General features: G+C 34.0%; 1 protein-coding gene across 1 annotated transcript; it reads left to right on the plus strand.

Annotated features, from left to right (window-relative positions):
• Positions 1 to 681: 681 nt before the first annotated feature.
• Positions 682 to 20,853, plus strand: MS3_00002367 (uncharacterized protein). Its single transcript, XM_051209934.1, has 3 exons — positions 682 to 1,035; positions 14,666 to 14,757; positions 19,469 to 20,853. The coding sequence occupies exons 1-3, from the start codon at positions 972 to 974 to the stop codon at positions 19,685 to 19,687; spliced, it is 375 nt and encodes a 124-aa protein (XP_051075422.1). The 5' UTR covers positions 682 to 971; the 3' UTR covers positions 19,688 to 20,853.
• Positions 20,854 to 22,974: the final 2,121 nt, after the last annotated feature.

Raw genomic sequence — 22,974 nt, forward strand, 5'->3', positions numbered from 1 at the left:
TAAGATTTTTATTAAAATGTTAAATTTAGCAAAGCTCATTACAGTAGAGTAATTTCTTATTCAGATAACTTGTATAGTATGTATGTAAAAATTATATTCAACCAAGTCACTATAAGACATTAAGGAGGAAATTATAATGGTGAAACTTTTCATGTTTGATTATATTTCCTTGAAAAAACTTTGTCACTTATTTATTTTCAGAAGGGGTTTTGTAGAGATTTTAGTAATTTCTATAGTTGAAATCATGAGTCAATTGAAGCGAGACCATCACGAAAAACCTGGAAGTACTGGACGGCCGTTTTGTCTTAGTATGGGACTCGCGGGGTTCGGGATCGTGGATGCGCACTGCTGAGGAGTCCCACAATAAGACGAAACGGCCATCCAGTGCTTCCAGGTTTTCAGTGGTGGTCTAACATCAATCGGTTCATGATCTCAATCAAAAACTTAACAATCTCCACAACCCCTAAACTGATAATCACTTGGTATTGTTTTACATGAATCTTCCCATTGATGTTTAGGACTGCAATTGATCGGTCTCTTTACATTTATATTAGATCTCTTTCAAATTGTCAATTGATCATGGTGACTAAAATTAGAAATTTAGGAAATTTTTACAAAATTTTCTCATATCTAAATAAATTATTAATAAAATAGCCGAGCGTATGATGGACATACATAAGGGGAAACAAATTAAAAATTGCCTATGTACAATCCATGGATTAACCAATGAAATTTATATTCTGTAAACAATAAAATACATTTTTACTATCTCACTTACACTTCATTTGATGGTTCACAAATCATACACCCACTCGCAGAATTAAATATTTGGACAAACATATCCGTGTATTTACTACTACTAAGATACAATTTAAATAAAACGTAAACGTTCTCTGTTTACAATCACATTCTCACGATTAACACTATCCTGTCAACAACAGTAACAACAAAAAACCCCAACAGAATTCATAATGAAAGTATTGGGAATTTGTATTGTAGTTACACTAATATTCAGTGGAATAAATTGTGTAAAAAGTAAGTATGTTTAATTGTTTCATCATATCATGTCCGGATGATTAAATGAGAGATAGTTTCAGTGTTTGTGTAAGATGTTAGTATTATAGACTAAATTGTTTTATCGGTTCTGATATATCACAAGATAAATGACCTTACAGAAGTCAGTAACGGTAACATATTCGAAAAACAAAATCGAATCAGACAATGGTAAATGAGCAATAAATGTGGTGTTCCTGATGAACACAATTCAATGAGGCTGTAATACATACTCTATTGATAATTCTTAAGCTAAAGAAGATTCTTGTGGTCATTGTTTAACGAACCTTAACTTAATTCGTTGTCACATAAAATAATTTTAAAAATATAGATGTTTTAAAATTTTACATCACAGATTGACCTTTATTAGACAATCATGAAAGAAAAATAACTAATGGACAGTTGCTTTGTCCTGATGTGTAACTCCCTGTTAGAGTTGTAGATGAGCACTGTTGTGGAGTAAACAATTAGGTCTAAGCATTCTCAGTACTTCCTAGTTTTCAATAGATTCCTAACTTTGGTCAATTCCTGATGAAAAAAATATGCAAAATTAAATACATTAGATCTCTTTATAGTGCATATAGAAATTAAGAGTTAAGTACAATGAATATAAGTATTTTGTTGATGTAGTGAACATTTTATTAATCATAACTTAAAATAAGCCTTAAGAATCACAACAATTATTTGAACCACTGACACAACTATCTCGACGTAGTTCTAACTTCAAATCTAGTGAGTTAACGGTTACAGTTTAATAAACATAGTGTATTGTTTAAGATGGATGAAGGTGACTGATGATAAGTTGGAACTAAGGTTTTGTGCTGGTTGATGCGTCGTCAGAATTTCCTAGCTGTTGTTTGTGGGACACATGACTAACGATATCTGGGTGATTTGGCTGAGCAATAGATAAACCATAATATCAGAAGGGGTTTTGTGGAGATTTTATTAATTTCTATAGTTGAAATCATGAGTCAATTGAAGCTAGACCATCACGGAAAACCTGGATGCGCACTGCTGAGGAGTCCTATACTAAGGCGAAACGGCCGTCCAGTGCTTCTAGGTTTTCCATGGTGGTCTAGCTTTAATTGACTAATGATTTCAACTATCGATATACATTGTTGTTCAGATTTTCTGTTGGTTGCATTTAGCTTGTGAAAATTAGACTAAGCGAACTGCAATGTTACATCACTGATCCTCATTGATACATTAGAAACCTAGTAAATTAAAGTAGTGAACTGGAAAAATGTATTTTATCTGAGTTGTGCATTCTAATAATGTGGTCATACGTGTAACTGTTAACTCATTTATAAAAAACTAATGAAAGTCACGTCAATGAAATATCAAACAGACAAAAAGCGATAATTGTAAATAGGAGAGAAAAAATTAGCATGATGTGAAAAGAATAGGGTACTGTCAAATCACTCAATAAGTGTAGGAAGTAGGAAATTACGTTTGCCGATAGTTAAAATGAGTCATAGAATTGACATCAAAAATACCTTTTAAAGTGTTGTGCAGTTATTGTCAAGAACGAATTCATAGGTTTTCAGAAAGCTTGACTGTTCGCAAATTCAAACCCCTTTATATGTACAGTGAGTCTGCCATGCCTATCTTCAGACTATTCTACTGTTTAGGATGGTGTGACGACTTCCTACTCCATATTATATTAATTGTTTCCTCTCTTTTATTTACAAATAGCGCTTACCGTTTATTTGCACTTTTATTTAATTGACCTTTATTGATTTTCATATAAAGTGCCTCGACAATTACATTCGGAAGTTCACCATTTTTATACTCAGTAGCTAAGTGAATAATGTGATGGCGTTTGAAGCGAATGGTACTGAATCCTAGTCCTGGAGTGAATACCAACTCCAGCGCCTTTGGTCTCACGCGCAAACGCCTAACCTCTAGAGGTTTTCAATGGTGGTCCAACAACAATCGGTTCATGATCTCAATCGATAACCTTTAGTTATTAATCATTTTTTTCACTAGATCAATGGTAACATTTAAATGATATCCAGGGTACATGTCTTTATGAAGCATAGTTGTAGATTTGTATTTGGATGTTTTGTATAAAAATCAAGTATAACAATTGTACCTTATTGCCGAACTCCTCAAAAATGACACTATGCTTTTTATCTTTATATATTAATGTGATAAATTACGAGTATTTTCTATTTACCTGTAACACAATCTTCACTAAAAGGAGTAGATATTTTAGTGTATCATAATAGGACTGTGGAGATTGTTGAGTTTCAATTGATATCATGAACCGATCAATATTAGACCATCACAACCCTATACTGATAACTATCATATGCTCATTAGTGACTAGCTTCGAGAGGGAATTGTAGGAGTTCTAGTGAGAAGCCGTGATCAGTGGAGCTAATCCGTGTCAGGTAGAGACAGGTATCTACCTCAGACAATAGGAGATGGTCGCACAAAATTGTGGATTAGTTGAAGTTAGACATTAGCACAGTTGGGTGCCGGCTCAGTGGTCTAGAGGTTAAGCGTTCGCGCTATAGGCATAGGGTTCTGGGTCCGAGTCCTTCATACGGGGTCGTGGATGAGCACAGCTAGAAAGAAACGGCCGTCCAGTGCTTCCAGGTTTTCAATGGCGGTCTGACATTGGTTGATTCATGATCTCGATTTTTGTGTATTTTTGTTATTTTCATTCCATTCTACCAGCCTAACTTTAAACTAATTCATTAAGCGAATAATATTAGTAGTCACTAAATTGTCTGTGAAAATCGGAAATTGTGACGTATCATAGGATAAATTTTCAGATAAGTTAGGTCTTTTTTACCATAAAATTCATTCTATTTCAGAATGGTGTTTAGGTTCTTTTCATATCAGAGACTCAAATAAGGTTGACTTTTAGGAGGACTGAATAACGAATTACTCAAAAAAGACCATCGTTCAATGCTCTCTATGAACTAATTCATTACGAATAAACTAAAACAGGAAGAAACTGGCACGCATACATTAAGGTGGTTTGCATCTTTAAAGAAGGTGTTTTTATAGTAGATAACAAGTAATATACGAAAAAGTAAAAAAGGATAGAGGAGGAGTACCTTTTGAAGTACGCCAACTTCGAATAAGAAAGGATTGGGTTACTTTTCTTCATACTTGATATACCCTACTTTTCCGAAATTTGGTGACATAGACAGTCATCCAGCTAACATGTTTAATAACGTAAAACTTAGAGCTGGATCAAAGGCAGAAGTTTAATCTTGAAAATTGTAGTGAATGTATTCTCCAGTTTTATAATCCAAGCAATTTTTTATAAATCACAACAACTGTAGAATCCAGCGACTTCAGACATTTTGAAGCATCAATGTCACTAAAATCTTGGGATACGACTTTCTCTAGAATTTTGAAAAATCGGATATACTTGTCATGTTCTTATGCCCAGTTAATTATCACGTGATAAGATCACTAATTAGAATACTGAATTGTTTGACCTTGGCACTGTGCCGAATCAATGACACGTCAACCGACAAGAGCAACCTAGAGTCAACTTTGAGTCTTTATTGTTTCTTTTCAAATATCCCTGCCCGTTTGAGTCCAGGACACAATCTCAGTTTCTACTGTATGAATCATGTACTTCGTACATACGCAGTTTATATATAAGCAAATCAGACTACATCGTACCATTAAATAGAAAATATCAATTATACACGATTAGGCTAAGAATGGCTGTGAGATAAATTGGGAATAACTTGAGTATAGTAAACCATATAATAATAGTCAATAGGTCAAATAAAAGCTCGTAATAAAAGGAAATTGAATATACATGTAATAGTTATACAATAAAAATATATATAACAACGGTCCGAAAATAGTTCTCAGCAGTTACCATTCACTTATTCGTCATCCGAATATAACAATACTCTGTTTGTTGTATATGTAAATTCAGTGAACTAATCAGCGCAGAACAACTCATGTTTGTATTGATGGAATGAATTTAATAATAAATCTTAAAACCATTCGATAATGTAGCGAACAAGAACACAGCTGGGGACAATCGAATGTACTTAAAAACAAAATTACAGCACATTTTTGTAAAATCTGAGAATTTGCAAAATACCAATCAATTGTCACAATTGATTGATCACTGGGTGGTGATCAATGTCATGCTTGTCTAGTCCTTATTAGTGCAGATCGAATGCTATCGATCTAAACCAATCAATTGTCTCAAACTTGACTGTTCCTTCTACAAATATCAGTCAATCGTCTCAGACTTCATTGTTCCTGCATTTTCATATCAATCTCTTTATGTTCCCGTTCTTTCCTTCTCGACCTTCTGCCAGATGTTCTAATCTTGAATATCACTACATACTACTCATGTCTATATAAGTAGCCCACACCACAATAATACTGAATTACTGTCATATAAATTATGCAACCAGAATTCCTAGATTTCTAATCACAACATTATTATGGCACAAATGAATTCACGATAGAGATTGAAGGTAAATTATATTTCTATGTAAGATATGCAATTATAACTAAATATTTAAGTGGTAGTCGTCTGATTAACTGTCATTATTTCCAGGGATATTGCCAACTAATACGGGTACCTACATTAGAATTTTACAGTACCATACAAATGAGGTTGTTATTTTCTTATATAATCCCTTTAATATATTATATGGATCTATGAGACAATTGAGCTTTTTAACAATTTTTAATGTAATTTATCAAAAGAATAGTATACATTGACTTGTTCAGACCTTTTTTTATTAATCTCAACCAATATTCTTGCGTTGTTCCTTTGTACTATTTAAACTTGGATTCATTTTGATTCGATCATTTATTCTCTGAAGAAGTGGCTTACACTGAGTTACGAAACGTCAAAAAATTCTAATTTTTCTACTCATTGGCATATCTACAAATATATTTAGCTTCAATATTGGCTGAAGTTAATCATTGAACAAATTATTGCAGGTCCTGATTCGGTGGCTTGTTGTATATCATTTTGACATCTTAAATGATAGACGTTTGGTTGTAGTTTCAGAGTGAACAATAATAATAATCAATATGATAAGTTCCGAATAGGTCGAAATGTGTATCTTGAATAGAAATCGTCTTGATAAACAATTGTCTATAAATACACTCATATTGTCATTGTCAGATTTAATGGAACTAGCTATTTACTATAAGAAGCTATATTTAGTTGTTAAGCTTTGGATAAACGACACGACGATATTATTCAGGAAATTATAAAGGTTTGCAGCGTCGTCATGAAATTCCATATCACTTATTATAATGTTATACAGTGTGAAAATTGCTAGGCCATGGAAATACTCAATATTATGATCAATTATAACTCTGTTTACAAGTGTGACCACTGACTTTCTCAAAGAATCACCAGAGTATGATGGAATTGTTTAGATAAGTGGGACACTTGCAGAAAACGCTTAGCTCTAGTTGTCAGGGTGAACTATTGTTGTGTTAATGCTATCTTTAGGCTAAAAACGATGTAACATAACTAAAAAGCAACGAACATGGTAACATACATTCTCTGTTTCTCTTGATTATTGAATTTTATTACTTCCTATCATTATTCTTATTTCTGATATCGATAGAGATAATTTCTGTCCTCGGCTTTTTTCATAGATTTGTTTTGCTCACCTAAACATGGTGGAGTAGATTGGTAGCTCAAGTGGATGATTTTGATGCCTAAACACTTAAACATATTTATCACCGACCTTAATTTGCTTATAACTACTTATCTATCAAGTAAATTCACTAGGGAAAAAACAAATTTTACTTGAACCATTTTGTAAAGAATTACCATTTCTCGCCTAAAGGATGATAGTAGTTTTTTAACTGGCATAAAAGAATAATCCAATCAAAACCAGGTATTCATAGAACTTTTGGTTAGCGACTAGTAGTGGAATCCTTAAGGAACGTTTCATCCTGCTTGTGACTCGTCAACTAAATGCACCTGGATCTGAGTGTTAACTTTCACTCCAGGATCCAAACCCGATGCCTTTCACTTCAAATGACTAATGCTTTATGCACTTAGTTACTGAGTTCAGATAGTTACTCACTTGTGAAAGCGAGATAAATTCTATTTTGTACTAATGAGTGTTAGAATCCTCTCAATGTTGAAGTTGAGGACTGCAATTGATCAATCTCTTTTGATATATAGTAATATTGAGGCAATTCATATAGGCCGCACATCTATGAGAAGATTCAAGCACTTAGAAATGTATTGACATTTATAGAACCAATTCTAACGTTTATTCTAAACAAATAAATGTTAGATTCATGAGTACTTCATAAGAACTTGATGATGAATATATAATATGAGAATTTCAAAAAAAATGATGAATGAATAGTCTTCAATAAAGCTGGTAGTCATCAGCGTTTTAGAATGATGAAACATTGACATTTAGAATATAATGCTTTGGTACGGCCGATAGTGGCCACAAGGCCACGCGTATACAACTACTGCCAGGGATGTCCTAATCGTGGCGAGGGTGTTATTTACGAAGTTGAGAGGACAAAAAGAGAATATCCGGTGCTTTAACCGGGTTTGTGGATACGGAGAGGCCACGTAGGGGAGCTGGAAAACCACGATTCTAAACCAATGGTTTACATGAGTTCCATGATCGTAAGGGAACAAATGGCGTATGCGCAAATTGTTGACTACCAGCTACCATAGGACTGCATCTCCCGACGTTGCTTCACTGCCTTGTGAATCAGATCTTTAGGTCGAAGGCTTGAGGTGTGACCCCGCAAGAAAACCATCTGTTTCGGTTTGGGCACCCGGACAGTATCCCAGCCCTCACATAAATTTAATGATTTATGTGGTGCATATCCTTTTGGTGCCTCATTGTACCAATGTTCATGTGTTTAAATAAATAAGAAATAAATAATAAACGTACAGTGAGACAATATAAATTCGAACTTAATATTCGTTATGAGTCCTTAAGTACTTGGAAGTACTGGGAACATGCTTGATACTAATTCGGAGTTAGAGTCATACGTCAAACATTTTTAACTTGAGTTAATTTAAGGTATAACACGGCAATTATTCGACATGACTACTAATACCCATCTCACCTCTGACCTAACTAAGCTCTACGAGGTATTACTTTTAATTATGATCTACATGATTCATCTGAAAAGTTTTTAATTTATGAAGATAATAGGAGCATAATTCACCGAAGATATGTGTGAAGTAAATCAGAACTTCGGAAAGTATACTTAGTAAAATAGTAATGATGAAAACTATAAGAAATGTATAAATAATCATTTTAAATGCATAAGTATTGTTAGAATCGTCCGTTGAGTTTTATTCTGTCACATAAGAGACAAAGGTTTTACAAAGCTATATTGAATATATAGACTATGGTTGTTGGCTCAAATCCATCCGACATTTTTGATGTACATGAGATGAGATTTAACCTGTTTGACAAAATGTAAATATATGCGATATATCATTCAAGTTGCTTGAATTTTGCCTATAACTTGACAAATACCGATTAAATATGGTAGATTAGAGTTGAGTGCTGATTTTTCTGACCTTTTTCCAAATCACTTAGACAGATAATTACTCACTTGTTTGATAAGTAGCCTGATTGTACACTTGATATCTTGAGTTCTGTTAGAAGTATGAGGACAGTTATCACTTCCCGGTTGCCCACACCGTGGAAAAGTTCTTCTGGAGGTACCTGAAAAGGAAATTGGATAAAAGGTGATCTTACTGACCTCAGTGCCCAAGGGACAACTGCTTGAGGTCGATCACACACGACTTTTTTGTGGGTGATTTTCGTGTTACCTTCGCACTTGTTGAGACTTTACCGCCGGAGACGGATATCTATGGGATAAGGCAAGATGTGGATTTTTAGGTTCGACCTTTTCTAACCCCAACCCTCTTTATGGGAAGTCAGCATCGCTGTTATGCTGGTTGTCTAAACGAAACACCTTACTGCCACCACACCTCTGTACAGTCAGCAGTACGACTTCGCCCTCAGACCTTGGGTTTGCTGCTTTTAGTGTTGCCGCTCTTCAACTGATCTGTCTGGCATCGTAGGACCTTGAGGAACGATCGTTCCACTCAGTATAACTCGATTAGTTCATCACGATACGCAGGCCCGACCACCACTTCAAGGTAGCAACAAAGATCGGGAGTACTCTCGATGGATATGAGAAAATCTAATAACTTATCTATTGGATAAGTAAATGCTAATTGACTACAAAATGGCAAAAATAGATTGGATACATAAAATTTATTTTGAATAACCTTGACTACAAGATATATTGTATTCAGTCATATAATCAAGATCTCTTCATTCAGCATAAAAATCTTATTATAGAGTTCAATTCTGATATTTGAGATACAACCATTGACCTCATATAAATTTTTTTCCTTATAAAACAAAACGGGAATATTTACTAATGTAAAACGTGGTATTTCACTATCCCTCTTCATTATCTTCTTTCCTATCTCAATTAACATAATAAGAATCAACAGTGAATTAAGTAGTCTGAAAAGAAGGCATTATTCGTTTGATTCTTAGTTCAAATTTCATCAGGTCATTCTAACACACAAGAGAAAATATTTATGCATTAAATTATATCAAAGACTTATCTCATCATTGGCTAGTTATTTCATCTTAGTGTGTATTACATTGTCCAGTTATCTGATTGAGATACTATGATATACACACTTAACATGCTCGAGTTTAACGTAGGACATGAGTGAAAAAACTAAGCGTAACTAGGATGCTGTATCGGCAAACTCATTGGTAAATACATAACACTTTTTTTACCACCTCTTACCTGTCATCTGTCATTGAACTGGCATGTGCTCAGAGGCATGTGATGCATCGATACTCAAGATGGTGAAGAAGATTTGTAGCTCAGGTGAATGTTTTTGATGGAGTTTTGTTCTCTGAGCTGGATGGTTTGGTCGTGGAGCTTTCATCGGTCTTCTGAATGACATGCCGATGATGTCATTCAGAAGACCGATGAAAGCTCCACGACCAAACCATCCAGCTCAGAGAACAAAAGTCCATCAAGATCATCGATATTCACTTAACCCATCAGTATGCTACTACTCATTAATACGCGTCCATGACCCATTAACAGAGTACTAAACTCAGGGACTTCATTTCTTAGGACGAGCACTTAATCTCTAGAACACTAAGTGGATGTGCGATGTTCAATGGTACAGGAGTAGGTTGGAAGAAAGCTAGGGGTGGCCAGAACAAAACATGGCACAAGTTCATGAAGTCACTGACAAGTGGACTGAACCATGTTGTTAGGTGTAGACTACCTGGTTCGAATCCACGAGATGATAGCAACCGATGGATAGAGACCTTGAATAACATGGCTCAAAATCGTTTGCAATGGCGCAGATGCATCCACTCTTTGTGTTCTCCTAAATTCTAATCTTCTAAATTCTTTATGCCCCCTTTTTTTCCTCTTCTCAAATTTATTTCACTGGATTATACTCTTTAAATAACATCTCCAAACCCTAATCTTCCCGATTACTGCTTATACTCTTATTACCTCTACCACTACGTGATTTGAATCGACAACTGCATCTCTGTGCTAATGTGGTGTGGCAACTCGAACTGATGTACGTACGTACGAAGTTCCACATTGTTACTGAATGACTGACTGACACTAAGTCTACATTCACTGGTCTGTATGTTAAGCTTCAATCAGTTCATGATGTTGAGCGATTGTCTTTCAATGCATTTAGAGAATAACTACCTCACACCCGACATTAGTTAACTTAAGAACTTCGTGAATTATCATTCGAAACTGGTTTACAGTGATTATATAACTTAACAGCTATTATATAATAAGTTAACAGAGATAATGTGAAACCAGTTTGCATCGGATAAATTTTTCATTTCAGCTCAATAGTGCAAAATTAACGAAAAACTCCACATAATATTACACAGCATATAATGTTAAGGTATCTAATACCGATCAATTCCAAAGTAAATTGAAGTAGTTGTTCCTTACGATACCATATAACTAATATCAATAAGAACTTTGTAAACTTTTATTGATAAACTTGTGTTACAGTCAATCAAACGGAAAGTAAGTTTATATAACGTCCTCAGTATATCGTATACCTTGTTCTGATCCAGTTGTTCAAATACATAATATTCACTGTGAACTCTGAAAGTTCAAGGTTTAATCCATGATCAGAATGGGGATGAACACTAGTGAGGAACATCAGTTATCCTGTACTGGTTGGTTATGTAGCTAAGTCAATCTGTGGTATAAGACATTCTTATTTCATCAGTTCGTAGCATTAACGTCCTAGTCAATCAACCATAAGAAAAGTAGAACCTAGAAGTTAGATCGGTTACTTCCTCCAAGTTGGCACACTTATAAGGTATTATATATGAAAAATGTCATGATTTTAGTTGTAATTTCAGTGTTTTTTCCCTTTAAAATATTCTCCTTCATAGATTATACACAATAGAATATCCGTAAACTTTCAATGACAATGTAAATTCCCTTTCTCTCCATTTAGTGAATCAATACAAAAACTCATTACTATATAGTAGATAGTAGAAAAATAAATCATCATGTTTCAGCCCTAAATTCTTCATTTTTAATTATAAATAACTGATTTTAGATAACATATCTAGTGTGAAGGATGTTTATTTACTGAATATAGTAACTTATCTTGTCCTAAAATTAGGCAACTTTAGATGAAATGATACTATTAATGTTTATATCATTGAAGCTTTATCAGTTGTATGTATGTAAGTTCACTATACAAATTTTCACAAAACTAAACAAAGCGGGTGTTCTAGTGATATATATATATGCTGATTTATTGTACAATCACGGAAGTCAGTATTATTGATGTCCGTGTGATAGCTAATCTGTGTCAGATAGATACAGGTATCTATAATGGAAGATGGTCAAAGTTAGACATTAATACCGTTGAATGTCAGCTGAGTGGTCTAAAGGTTAAGCGTTTGAGCGTGAGAACCAATGTTCAGGGTTTGAATTACGCGTGCGAGATTGTAGATGTACACTGCTGAGGAGTCTCATGTTAGGACGAAACGGTCGTTCAGTGGTCCCAAGTCACAATTGATTTACCACTGGGTGGTGATCAATGTCATGCTTGTCTAGTCCTTATTAGTGCAGATCGAATGCTATCGATCATGTTGCAATGTGGCCACTAGTCTAGATGATTCGACACTGCGGGCACTATGTACTGAGATTTAGATGGTGGTTGGAGGTAGTCAACAGGAAACCCTGGACCCGGGTTTCGTGCTACTTGGCACTCGTCAGCAAGGTGTACCTGTAATCTTGAGGGAACTGGTGACACGAGATCGAATCCTCCAGGGAGCACCAGTTCCCTCAAGATTACAGGTACACCTTGCTGACGAGTGCCAAGTAGCACGAAACCCGGGTCCAGGGTTTCCTGTTGACTACCTCCAACCATCATCTAGTGCTCCCAAGTTTTCAATGGTGGTCTAACATCGATCGATACACGATCTCAATCAAAGGTTTAACAATCTCCACAATCCCATACTGGTGATATGAAATAATTAGAGAATGAATTAATTGATGTTGGATTTCATTAAAGAACGTTCAATATAACAAATATAATATTGAAATCTATATTTTTACTTGAAATGAGCTCCCATATTCGTATTTAAGAAAAAAATGTGTGAAGAGTTTTTCAACGAGGTTTACCTCTGAAGATGATCTTCGAAAAGTTTAGCTCCGATAATAACAATTATTTATTTAATGAAGGACTTGATGCACGAATTTCAATGCGAAACCCTCTCATTTCTGTAAAAAACTAACATTTAGAGAAGAAAATATGACAATCACCAAAATGATTCTTGATTCTTGTTTATTTTCCTGGTTAGCGTTTTTTTAGTTAGTTAGTTTTCTACAGGATGGGGTCGCTAACCTCATGCTCAACCCTCTTCCCTTATCCGGACTTGGGGCCGGTGGTAGCCGCAGAGGGGCTTCAGACGGAGTTCTTGATTCTAGTAGTAATTAGTAAACGTCATAGGTTGTAAACATTTTGTACGAGTCTGTGACTATATTCAGGGGTCAACAGATAGAAGAAATTATTCAGTTGAAGCAAAGTATGACAAAAAAATTATTAGGAAGTCCTAGCAGATCATTTATTTAACTCCATAATTGTTTTTTATACTGATAAGAATGAAGCATTAATAATTTTGAAAGGTGACTTCTGTATAATTTAGTGTGGTATGTGTAATTCTTACAATATGAAACGAAAGACTATTCATTAATTAGTTCGAACGAGTTTCAACCTCCATGTATATTATGGATTTTTATGAAACGTTACCAAACTTCATTCTAAACGAGAACTGATCTGGTTAGAATTTAATTAACTTTATTACCAAACGTTCTATCAGTTTTTCTCTGTTATTTCATACTTACAGCACTGATTATGAAGAATAGAAAGTAACACTGATCTGAAGAATAACATCATGTTTTCTCGACAATGTCAGTAAGATTGAGCTTGTTAAGCTGACTACGAGGTGTGGATGTCATGTTCTCAGGAACAAACTTTGATATTGGTTAGAATGCTTTTAGCTAGATTAGTACAAAAGAAATAAAAAACGAAATATTTAATATTAAATCTCTATTATTGATTGGTTTTAATGCATTATTTGCCTCTGAACACAATGAATAATTAACCATACGTACGTAAAACTGTTACCCATCGTGAAAGAGCATAGACTGTCCACCAACATTCTTTATCGAACTCTGTCATAGGCAATCCTTTCCAGTTGTTATTCATATACTCATTTCTGCTTCCAATTATCGACGTAGTGTGTTCATTGGCGGTCCTCTTTTCCGTGTCCCTTCAGAATTCCAAGTTAGTACTTGCCTCGTGATGCAGTTCGATGATTTCCTTAATCTTTGTCCTCTCTACTTGCAGTGTCTTTTACTAATTTCCTATTCAATTGGAAGTTGGTTTATTCTGTTCCATAATAGGGTGTTGATGATGGTATCCGAGGACGGATATTAAGTATGTTGCGTAGACAATGGTTTATAAATACTTGTACTATTTTGATGATGGTTGCGTAGGTTGTGGAAGTTTCAGCTCCATACAGTAGAACTGTGTTGACGTTCGAACTGAAGTTTCTGACTTTGATATCGGTCGAAAGTTGTTTTGAGTTCCATGTGTTGTAAAACTGTAAGAATGCAGTTCTTGGTTTGCCAATATTCTCCTTTACGTTTGCTACCCAGATACATAAAAAACTCCACCACTTCCAGAGTTTACCCATCAAGTCCCTTTGAGTTGATGTTCTTTGTGTTAAATTTGAGAATGTTTTTCTTTTTCTCTTATATATGTTGAGATCTACTGATGCAGAAGCTTATGCTATACTAACTGTCTTCATCCTCTATAGCTCTTCTAAGGTTACCGTCGGTCCCAAGCTCGCACAAAGCAGGAGGGTTGAGTTTAGGGTCAGGAACCTCATCTTATACAAAACAACTTTACTTAAAAAAGAACACTAACGAGAATAAACAAATTAATGTACCTTATACAAATATAACAAATAATTCAATCATATCAACTAATGTGATAGTTATATATTAATCAAGTTTTTTGTTTGTTTCTTTTTAGATAAGAAAGTTAAATGTTATCGATGTACCGATTGTCCTAATCCATTCGATAAAACTCAAATAACTGAATTAGCTAATTGTAATTTTTGTCGAGTAAGTTCATGTAAATTCATATGATATGATGTTATACTTTTCTTTGCGTGCATGAATTTTAATGTATTGACGTCTCGTTCTACCAAAAGATAAATAAGTTAGCAAAAGGGCGGCCTGCATGAATATATGGGCTACCTGTTTCTACCATCTGATTATTTCAACAAATTATCTGGGTTTTTTTTCGTTTGTTTTAACTTATAATTATGTCCATTAATCTCATAACTTATTCAAGCGCTTTTATGAAAAGCCTACGACCTATCGCTGCACAGGTTACAAAAAAGTACTATAAAAGACATCGTGGTGGTTGGCAATATGCGTTAAAGAGAATGAACATTAATCATATGTCGATTCCCGAGCTGCTAAATTCTAACTGTCGATCACTAATCAACAAAGTGGACTATTTGCAATTCCTACTAAGTCAAAATATGTATCGTAATTGTGGTGTCATCACAATTCAAGAATCTTGGTTAAATGATTTACAGGATGACTGCCTAGTATCATTACGTGATTTCATAATTTATCGTCAGGATTGATCAAACAATAAAAAGATGCGTGGCGGCGGTGAATTTTTTCTGTGCTGAAAATTCTATATTGTACCAAAACTATAATATTGAATAAAGCCATTAATAATAATAATAATAATAATAATAATAATAATAATAATAATAATAATATACAAGGTGAAAGATATGATTGAAGGGGATGATTAGTATTTGATGAGATAACACCTGCCAGGAGTTTGCAAGACTTTAGATGTCTATTTACAACGATATTAATAATGACCTCGAAAGATTCACCACATGCCTTGCTAACTGTCTTCAGCACTCCTCGTAATACAGCAAAGTCTTTTCTCAAAAACCCAGGAAAGAATAATGGAGAACAGTATAAAATAATAGGTAATATACAGGGTTTGACAAATTGTAAGAGTAAATGGCCATTAATCCCAAAAGCATACAGCCTCTTTATGTAGTGAATCAGATGGAAAACTTTCTTTGATAACAGTAAAATATGAGAAGACCAAGAGAGATCAGAGGAAAAGATAACACCGAGATAATTGACCTTCGACACTGTTATATCCCGATAAGAATAATGAATGGTAATTTTTAGGATCCATTTATGGACCAAGACTATAAGTATATTTTTATCGTATAATTGTTATGTAACTAAACTGTTCATAATCATGTCCCTCTTATTATGAGTTTTATTTCGACCCATCAACTATTATTATACGATTTACCTTTCTTGAGTTATGGTCTGTCTATTAATTACTACCTCCCACACAGCTACATTTGGCTAAATCTTGTACAGATGTTGTTTCATATTTTATGGTACGTTGTGGTCTGTCTGGTTGATATATAAACCCAGTATGTTTGAAATAAATGATTCATATTGCAGAGGCTGAGATTAGTGTTCAATTGATAATTCACTGCTCTGTGATTGGCGGTATCGCTGCGTTATACAATAACAGGGCACACGGGTTCACAAGTTATAACAAACACTGTGTTTATCAAACAGTCTCCAATGGCACAAGCATTGTGGGATCCCAAAATGGTGCTTAGATGCCGTTCATGTCTCATGCTAAAGTTAACAGCTTGATATTTAGACGGATTTTTTTTATCCTGCTTCTCTTTACAAGCCATTCATTATAATTAAAATGAGTACATTGTGAGCACAATAACTGGAATTTATGGAGTTTGAAGCAGGCAATAACAATTATGAACTAAATAAAATAGTGAAACAAAAGTCTTCTAAAATAAAGTTTTGAACAACGTATAATTCATTATGAATAACCTGATAATGTTATGGTATGTGCTACTTATATCAATATAAGTAGTTTATAACGCTAGTCAGGAATAGAATGTCGAGAAGATCAAGAAGGAAAGAATATTAACTGAAAGCAATTAGTATGGAAGTGAAGTGTGAGACGATTGATTGATATTTTTTAAATGAAGTATTTACTGTATGGTTCTCAGATTTTACTAAGAGATCCTGTAATTTTGTGTTCAAATATATTCGATTGTCCCCACTTGTGTTCTTGTTCATAGGGTGTCACGTAATTAATCTGATTCAAGGCAATGTATATACGCTTGAATTTACAGAAGTTAAATTCTCTTCAGTCACTGAATTATTATTGTAGATAAAGTGTTATTTATTTTATATATTTATTTCAACACATAAACATTGGTACAAGGAGACACCAAACAGGTATGCGCCACACATGTGAGGGCTGGAATACTGTCTGGGTGCCCAAACCGAAACAGGTTGTTTTCTTAGGGAGTCACACCTCGAGCCTTCGATATAAAGGTCTGATCTACAAGGCAGTGGAGCAACGTCAGTAGATACACTCCCATGGTAGTCTGTAATCAACAATAAGTTCATACGCCATTTGTTCCCTTGGGATCCTGGATCTCATGCACACCATTGGTTTAGAATCAGGGTTTTTCATCTTCCCTACATGGAATCTCCATATCCACCAACCCGGTTAAAGCGCCGGATATTGGTTCAAGTTTAAGTCATAAACAGTCGTCTTTCAATTATCAAGTATGATTTGGTATATGTCAATGCTTTACATTCTCAAGTATTCAATAAAAGTACTTAGAGTTTTAGACTTCATTTAACTTAAATACAAATTAAGGTAAATAATAAAATTGAAAATCATCTTCATTATTAACTGATATGTGAAAGTAGTATTGAAAATAACGGGGTAGCAGATCTCTGTTTAGTTTTTTGTTTAGAATAATTGCTCAATGGTCCGGATTTATGATCCTATTAAAAATTGAACTTCTATATATTGAGGTAGTGAAATAACCAGAATTAAGGATCAATGACCAAAGAAATCGAACGTATGTTACGTAATCAATAATAATAATGATAGGAATAAGAATAGTCATAAACATAACCTTACCAAGTAATATAATAGAACTTATCAGACAAAAACAAGAATAGTAAGGGATGAGAATGTGTAGTGAACAGGAACGTCAGTGGGGACAATCGAATGTATTTAACATAAAATTACAGGACTTCTTAATAAAATCTAACAATCATAAAGTAAATGCTTAATTTACAAAATGTTCATCGATTGTCTCAAAATGACTCAGACTTCATTGTTCTTGTATTTCATACGAATTGCATTCTGTTTCCATTCTTTACTGTTCGATCTTCTTGTCTCTCTGCTTCCAGACCTTCTGTTCACGACTAACATCATATACTACTTATGTCAATATGAGTAGCACACACCACAAATGAGGTGAACAGGACAATTAATCAGATTTTGTTTATTTTATCAGGTTTTACAGTCAATATGTTGGCCTCTCATTTCTTTTTCCAATAAAAACACCACTTAATTATAAATTGATCTTAGAAGGTTCCATTTGTATGCTGGTTAAAATCCTCTTCCTTGACAAATATAGTACAAATTAGATCATTTCCCATTCCTTGTTGTGTGACATCACTGATTGGTTATAATCGTGTCTATTACTGAAATTCGATGTAAGATATCTTGTTCTCTGAGAATCCAGAAGCTTATGAGTTTGATCATTTATGGAGTTATGTATGGACGCCGCTAAAGAGCTGTGGAACTGGATAAAGAATATTTTCAGAACATCATGTTTTTGAACCACTTCTTAAGGTTGCTCTGTTTAACTGTAAATAACCATAGACAGCGTACAATTCATTATACATCATACAAAAATTGGCATACACTATAAGGTAAATGGAACTAGATCGTACTATCACATGTTAATCTTTGACTGGATCCTACTGTTATATATTTTATCAAGGGTCGTGTTAGTTGCAGTGAAACAAACATGTTGTGATGTAGACAACTCATCGAAGAGAGTTTTCTTTTTCCTGTTTTAGAGATTGATTACCTGTCTGGCACTAAACAATAGCTTTGGTAACAATTTCATTCGGTGAATCATTTCAAATTTGTTTCTTAATGACGAAATGAATTTGATTATTGTCGGAGAACATCCATTTCTTAACACAACGTAACGATTATAACAAAGTGGAAGTCGCTTAAAATGATAGTTGGAAAGCTTCTTCCTACTTGTAATTATTAGTATTTCATTTTGGACTATATACAAAACCATCAATATGAGTTGGATTATATCATTAGTGAGATGGATGACATTGTTCAATATTTTTCATTGTTCAATTCCAATCAAGAATATTTTTACATGTCTTAATGTATAGTACTGATTATAGATTTATATCCGTGATTTAATACTTAGATTTATGCCTAGTGAGGTTTATGAATACGTAAGTCTTCTACCGAATTAGTCACAACCCCGTAGTAGACTATAGAAAGTTATTGTAGATATAAGTTATTTGTGGGTGACGTATATGTTTAATATATCATCTTCAGTTTGAGGTTGTGGAGATTGTTGAATTTCATGAACTGACCAATGTTAGACCACCATCGAAAACCTGGAAGCATTAAATGTTCGTTCTGTCCTAGTATGAGACTCCTCAAGCAGTGATCATTCACGATTCCTCACGCGAACTTCTGATCTGTAGACCACTGAGACGGCATCTAACCGTGTTAATCTCTAACTTCAACCAATTCATGATGTTGAATACCAGGACAAATTAGCCGTCCAGTGCTTCCAGGTTTTCAATAGTAGTCTAACATTAATCATCAGTTCATGATTTCAATGAGATTTAATAATATATTCGAAATTGTGTTTTTTTTTAAAAAAAATCTTTTCAGACGGTTTACACTTATCGTGATGAAGATAATTATAGAATTGCAAAAGATTGTGTAGCAAGTTGTGTTCCACAAGATCGTCGTGGTGGTAAAGCTGGCCTAGTAACTGAATGTTGTGATGAAGATTATTGTAATGCATCACCTAAACATTATTCTATTTCATTTTTATTAATTACCAGTTTTACAATTTTCATTATATATGCTAATAAATTCATATATTGAACCATTACTTCTCTCTCTATCGCTCTTGCTCGCTCGTTCTCTCACTCATTTCACTTATTTTTAATTCCCATTTTTTTTAAAAAAAAATGTTTTTTCTCTTGGCTTAATAGTATCTAACTCTCGTTTTTTAACCAATAGGAATCTATAGATGTCATTGTTGTTTTTGTGTTCTATTCTTCTTAATCTATATTATTTCCCTAAATATAAAATGGATCAATAAACAAGAGATCATTATAGTTGCTATGCATTATATCTATGTCTATATCTATATCTATCTATCTATATATATACATATATATATCAGTATAATGACAAGTATTTTGTGTAATAACCTTTCTGAATACAATTGTTGTAATTATCAATTACAAATTGTAGTTTCTTGTTATTGAACATTGTGATTCTGACAATACGATTACTATTATTATTATTGCTAATGAACCCTTAAGATTATGTTTTGTTCCTTTTCTAATCAATCTTAACAGTGTGTTGTGTTTCATTTCAAAGTAAACTTTATAACCAACTTATTGAATGAATATTGTTATTGTTTTAAGTGAGTAGGTTGTAATTTTGTCATGGGTTATTATTAATAAGAAGGAATAGATAAAGCATATTCTCTATATTATTTTTGTCTTGTTCTCCCGTTCTCGCTTGTTATATCTTTGTGTGTATGTTTGTTTGTTTGTTTGTTTTAATTAAACCTTTATTAGATTGAGTTTATAATTAAGCTTCAATTTTGGATTTTGTATGGATTATTGATTTTTATGTTGTATACTATTCACAGAAATAAAATGAATTTCCATGTTTTGTTTACTTATTTAAACACATGAACATTGGTACAAGGAAGCACCAAACAGGTATGCGCCACATAAATCACTGGGTTTGTGTGAGGGCTGAGGTACAGTTTGGGTACCAAAATCGAAACAGGTGGTTTTTTTGGGGTGTCACACCTCGAGCCTTCGATATAAAGTTGTGATCCACAAGGCAGTGGAGCAACGTCAGAAGATACAGTCCCATGGTAGTCGGTGACCAATAATTGGTTCCCTCAGGATCGTGGATCTCATGTGCACCACTGGTTTAGAATCAGGGTTTTCCAATTCCCCTAGGTGGACTCTCTGTATTTACTAACCCGGTTTTAGCGCCCGACATACGCTTTTTGTCCTCTCGATTTTGTAAATAATACCCTCGTCACGAGATGGCAGTGAGTAGGATTTCCCTGGCAATAGTTGCATGCGTGCGGCCATGTGAGAGCATTTCGAGATGGATAGCTGACTCTTCTCACCCTCGACCGTACCAGGGCATATATATATATATATATATATATATATATATATATATATATATATATATATATATATATATATATATATAATGCTTCATTTTATTGCTTTGGGTATCCTCTTTTCGTTACAGTCAAATTATTGATACAAATGTTGGATATTTTGGTTATCTAAGCCATGGATACATTAGTTGGTTGTAAAACAAAAAGGAAACTGAGAAATAGAATAATAATGTCGATAATGGGAAACCAGTCTATTAGATCGCATTTTGGTAATTAATTGCAACTTCTTAAAAGGTTACTTAGAAACTCATCAATTTAGTGAGTAGGCAAATGTACTGAGTAACTTTCTATTCTGTTTAACATTGTGACTGTGAAAAGTGGTCTTTGAAATTTTATGACATCTATCGATGAATTATTTACGATTATCTATATATATCCTCGAAGTATAATGGGGGAACGATGTATCTGATTCTGTGGTTAGGTGTAATGTATTTGTCAAAAATCGCAAATCGGTTGATAAAGCTATAAATCTGGATCAGATGACGCAACTAGGATATGTGTTATATATGCTTAGTCTTCTCCTATTTCATCACACAGTAGGCAGTCGAGAGCATAATATGCCATCAGTCTATTTATAAATTGATTGTTAGTTAAATAGAATTGCATTCTCCAAGTTGTATATATTCTGATATTATTAGTACTATTGGTATTTCAATATGTTGGACATTCATCTTTTTCATATCCTCTCTGTCTCTGTTGATTTGGTAAGTTGTACTGAAACACATCTTTACCGATTGTAATACTGATTATGACTGACTCACTAGCTTTTAAAACTTGAAAATTACCTCAATACGGTGAAATGTCAGACAATAAGCTTAGACACTGGTGTTATGCTCAAAAGAGATTAATATCACGTTTAATTTAATACTGATAGTATAATTAGTTCATTATTATACCAGTGAAGCTAATCTGTGTCGGGTAGAGACGGGTATCCACCTCAGTACAGTGGGAGATAGTTGCGCAATTTCGTGGATTAGTTGAAGTTTGACATTAATACCGTTGGATGCCGGCTCAATGGTCTAGAAGTTAAGTGTTCATGTGCGAGACTGCAGGCTCTGGGTTCGAATTCCACGAGCGGTACCGTGGATGCGCACTTCTGAAGAGTCCCATACTAGCACGAACCAGCCGTCTAGTGCTTCCAGGTTTTCAATGGTGGTCTGACATCAATCAATCAAAAACTTAATAATCTCCACAACCCTATACTGTTTATTATTTCATTTACATCAAGGATTAATCAAAGTTAGTTCAACTTTTCTGTTTAAAATATAATACAGACAAATAACGCTTACTATAAATTAACGTTTATTATAAAATACGGTACAATACCTTTGTTTATTTATTGATTTCCATAGTAAGTAACTTGATAGTAGTAAATTAATGTTTATTAAAAATAAAGAAAACATCGGTGAGACCAATTTGTGGACGACATTTGAGCGACGTTAAAGTGACATTGAGAGTGTCCACCTAGTAACTAGGACCAAATGAGGGTTATAAACAAGCATGAAGAATTATGATTTACACTTGATGATTAAGGTTAGGCATTAGATTTAGCGTTTTCATTACAAACTGACATCAGCCATGATGTCAAATCTCTATTTAACCAAATGGTTGAGTGAATTTCGCGCTAAAATCCGAGACCTATTATCTTATACCTGATTGATTCGTTCATAAATTATAGTCTCATCAAAACATCACTATATATGATGGATGACTATTAGTGATTTAAAATTTGAAAAAAACTGTTTTTACATTCACATAATCATTAGTTGTAGTGGTCGGTATTCGATATGATCCTGAAACTTCGTAAACAGTTCGTTCTGATAACCGTTACTAATTAATGTCCCTAATGGTGTATAAATCAGAAGACGAGTACAAAGTGATGATCGTGTTTATTTTTGCACGAAATACAGATAATAAAAACTACAGACACGCGAAACAAGAATGAAAG

The sequence above is a fragment of the Schistosoma haematobium genome, chromosome 1 (assembly GCF_000699445.3).
Source record: "Schistosoma haematobium chromosome 1, whole genome shotgun sequence".
NCBI lineage: Eukaryota > Metazoa > Platyhelminthes > Trematoda > Strigeidida > Schistosomatidae > Schistosoma > Schistosoma haematobium.

Excerpts from the sequence above, each read along its gene's own strand:
- MS3_00002367 (XM_051209934.1), top strand. The coding sequence starts at position 972 with ATGAAAGTATTGGGAATTTGTATTGTAGTTACACTAATATTCAGTGGA. Across the intron at positions 1,036-14,665 it reads TGGAATAAATTGTGTAAAAA|ATAAGAAAGTTAAATGTTAT; the intron begins GTAAGTATGTTT and ends GTTTCTTTTTAG. Across the intron at positions 14,758-19,468 it reads CTAATTGTAATTTTTGTCGA|ACGGTTTACACTTATCGTGA; the intron begins GTAAGTTCATGT and ends AAATCTTTTCAG.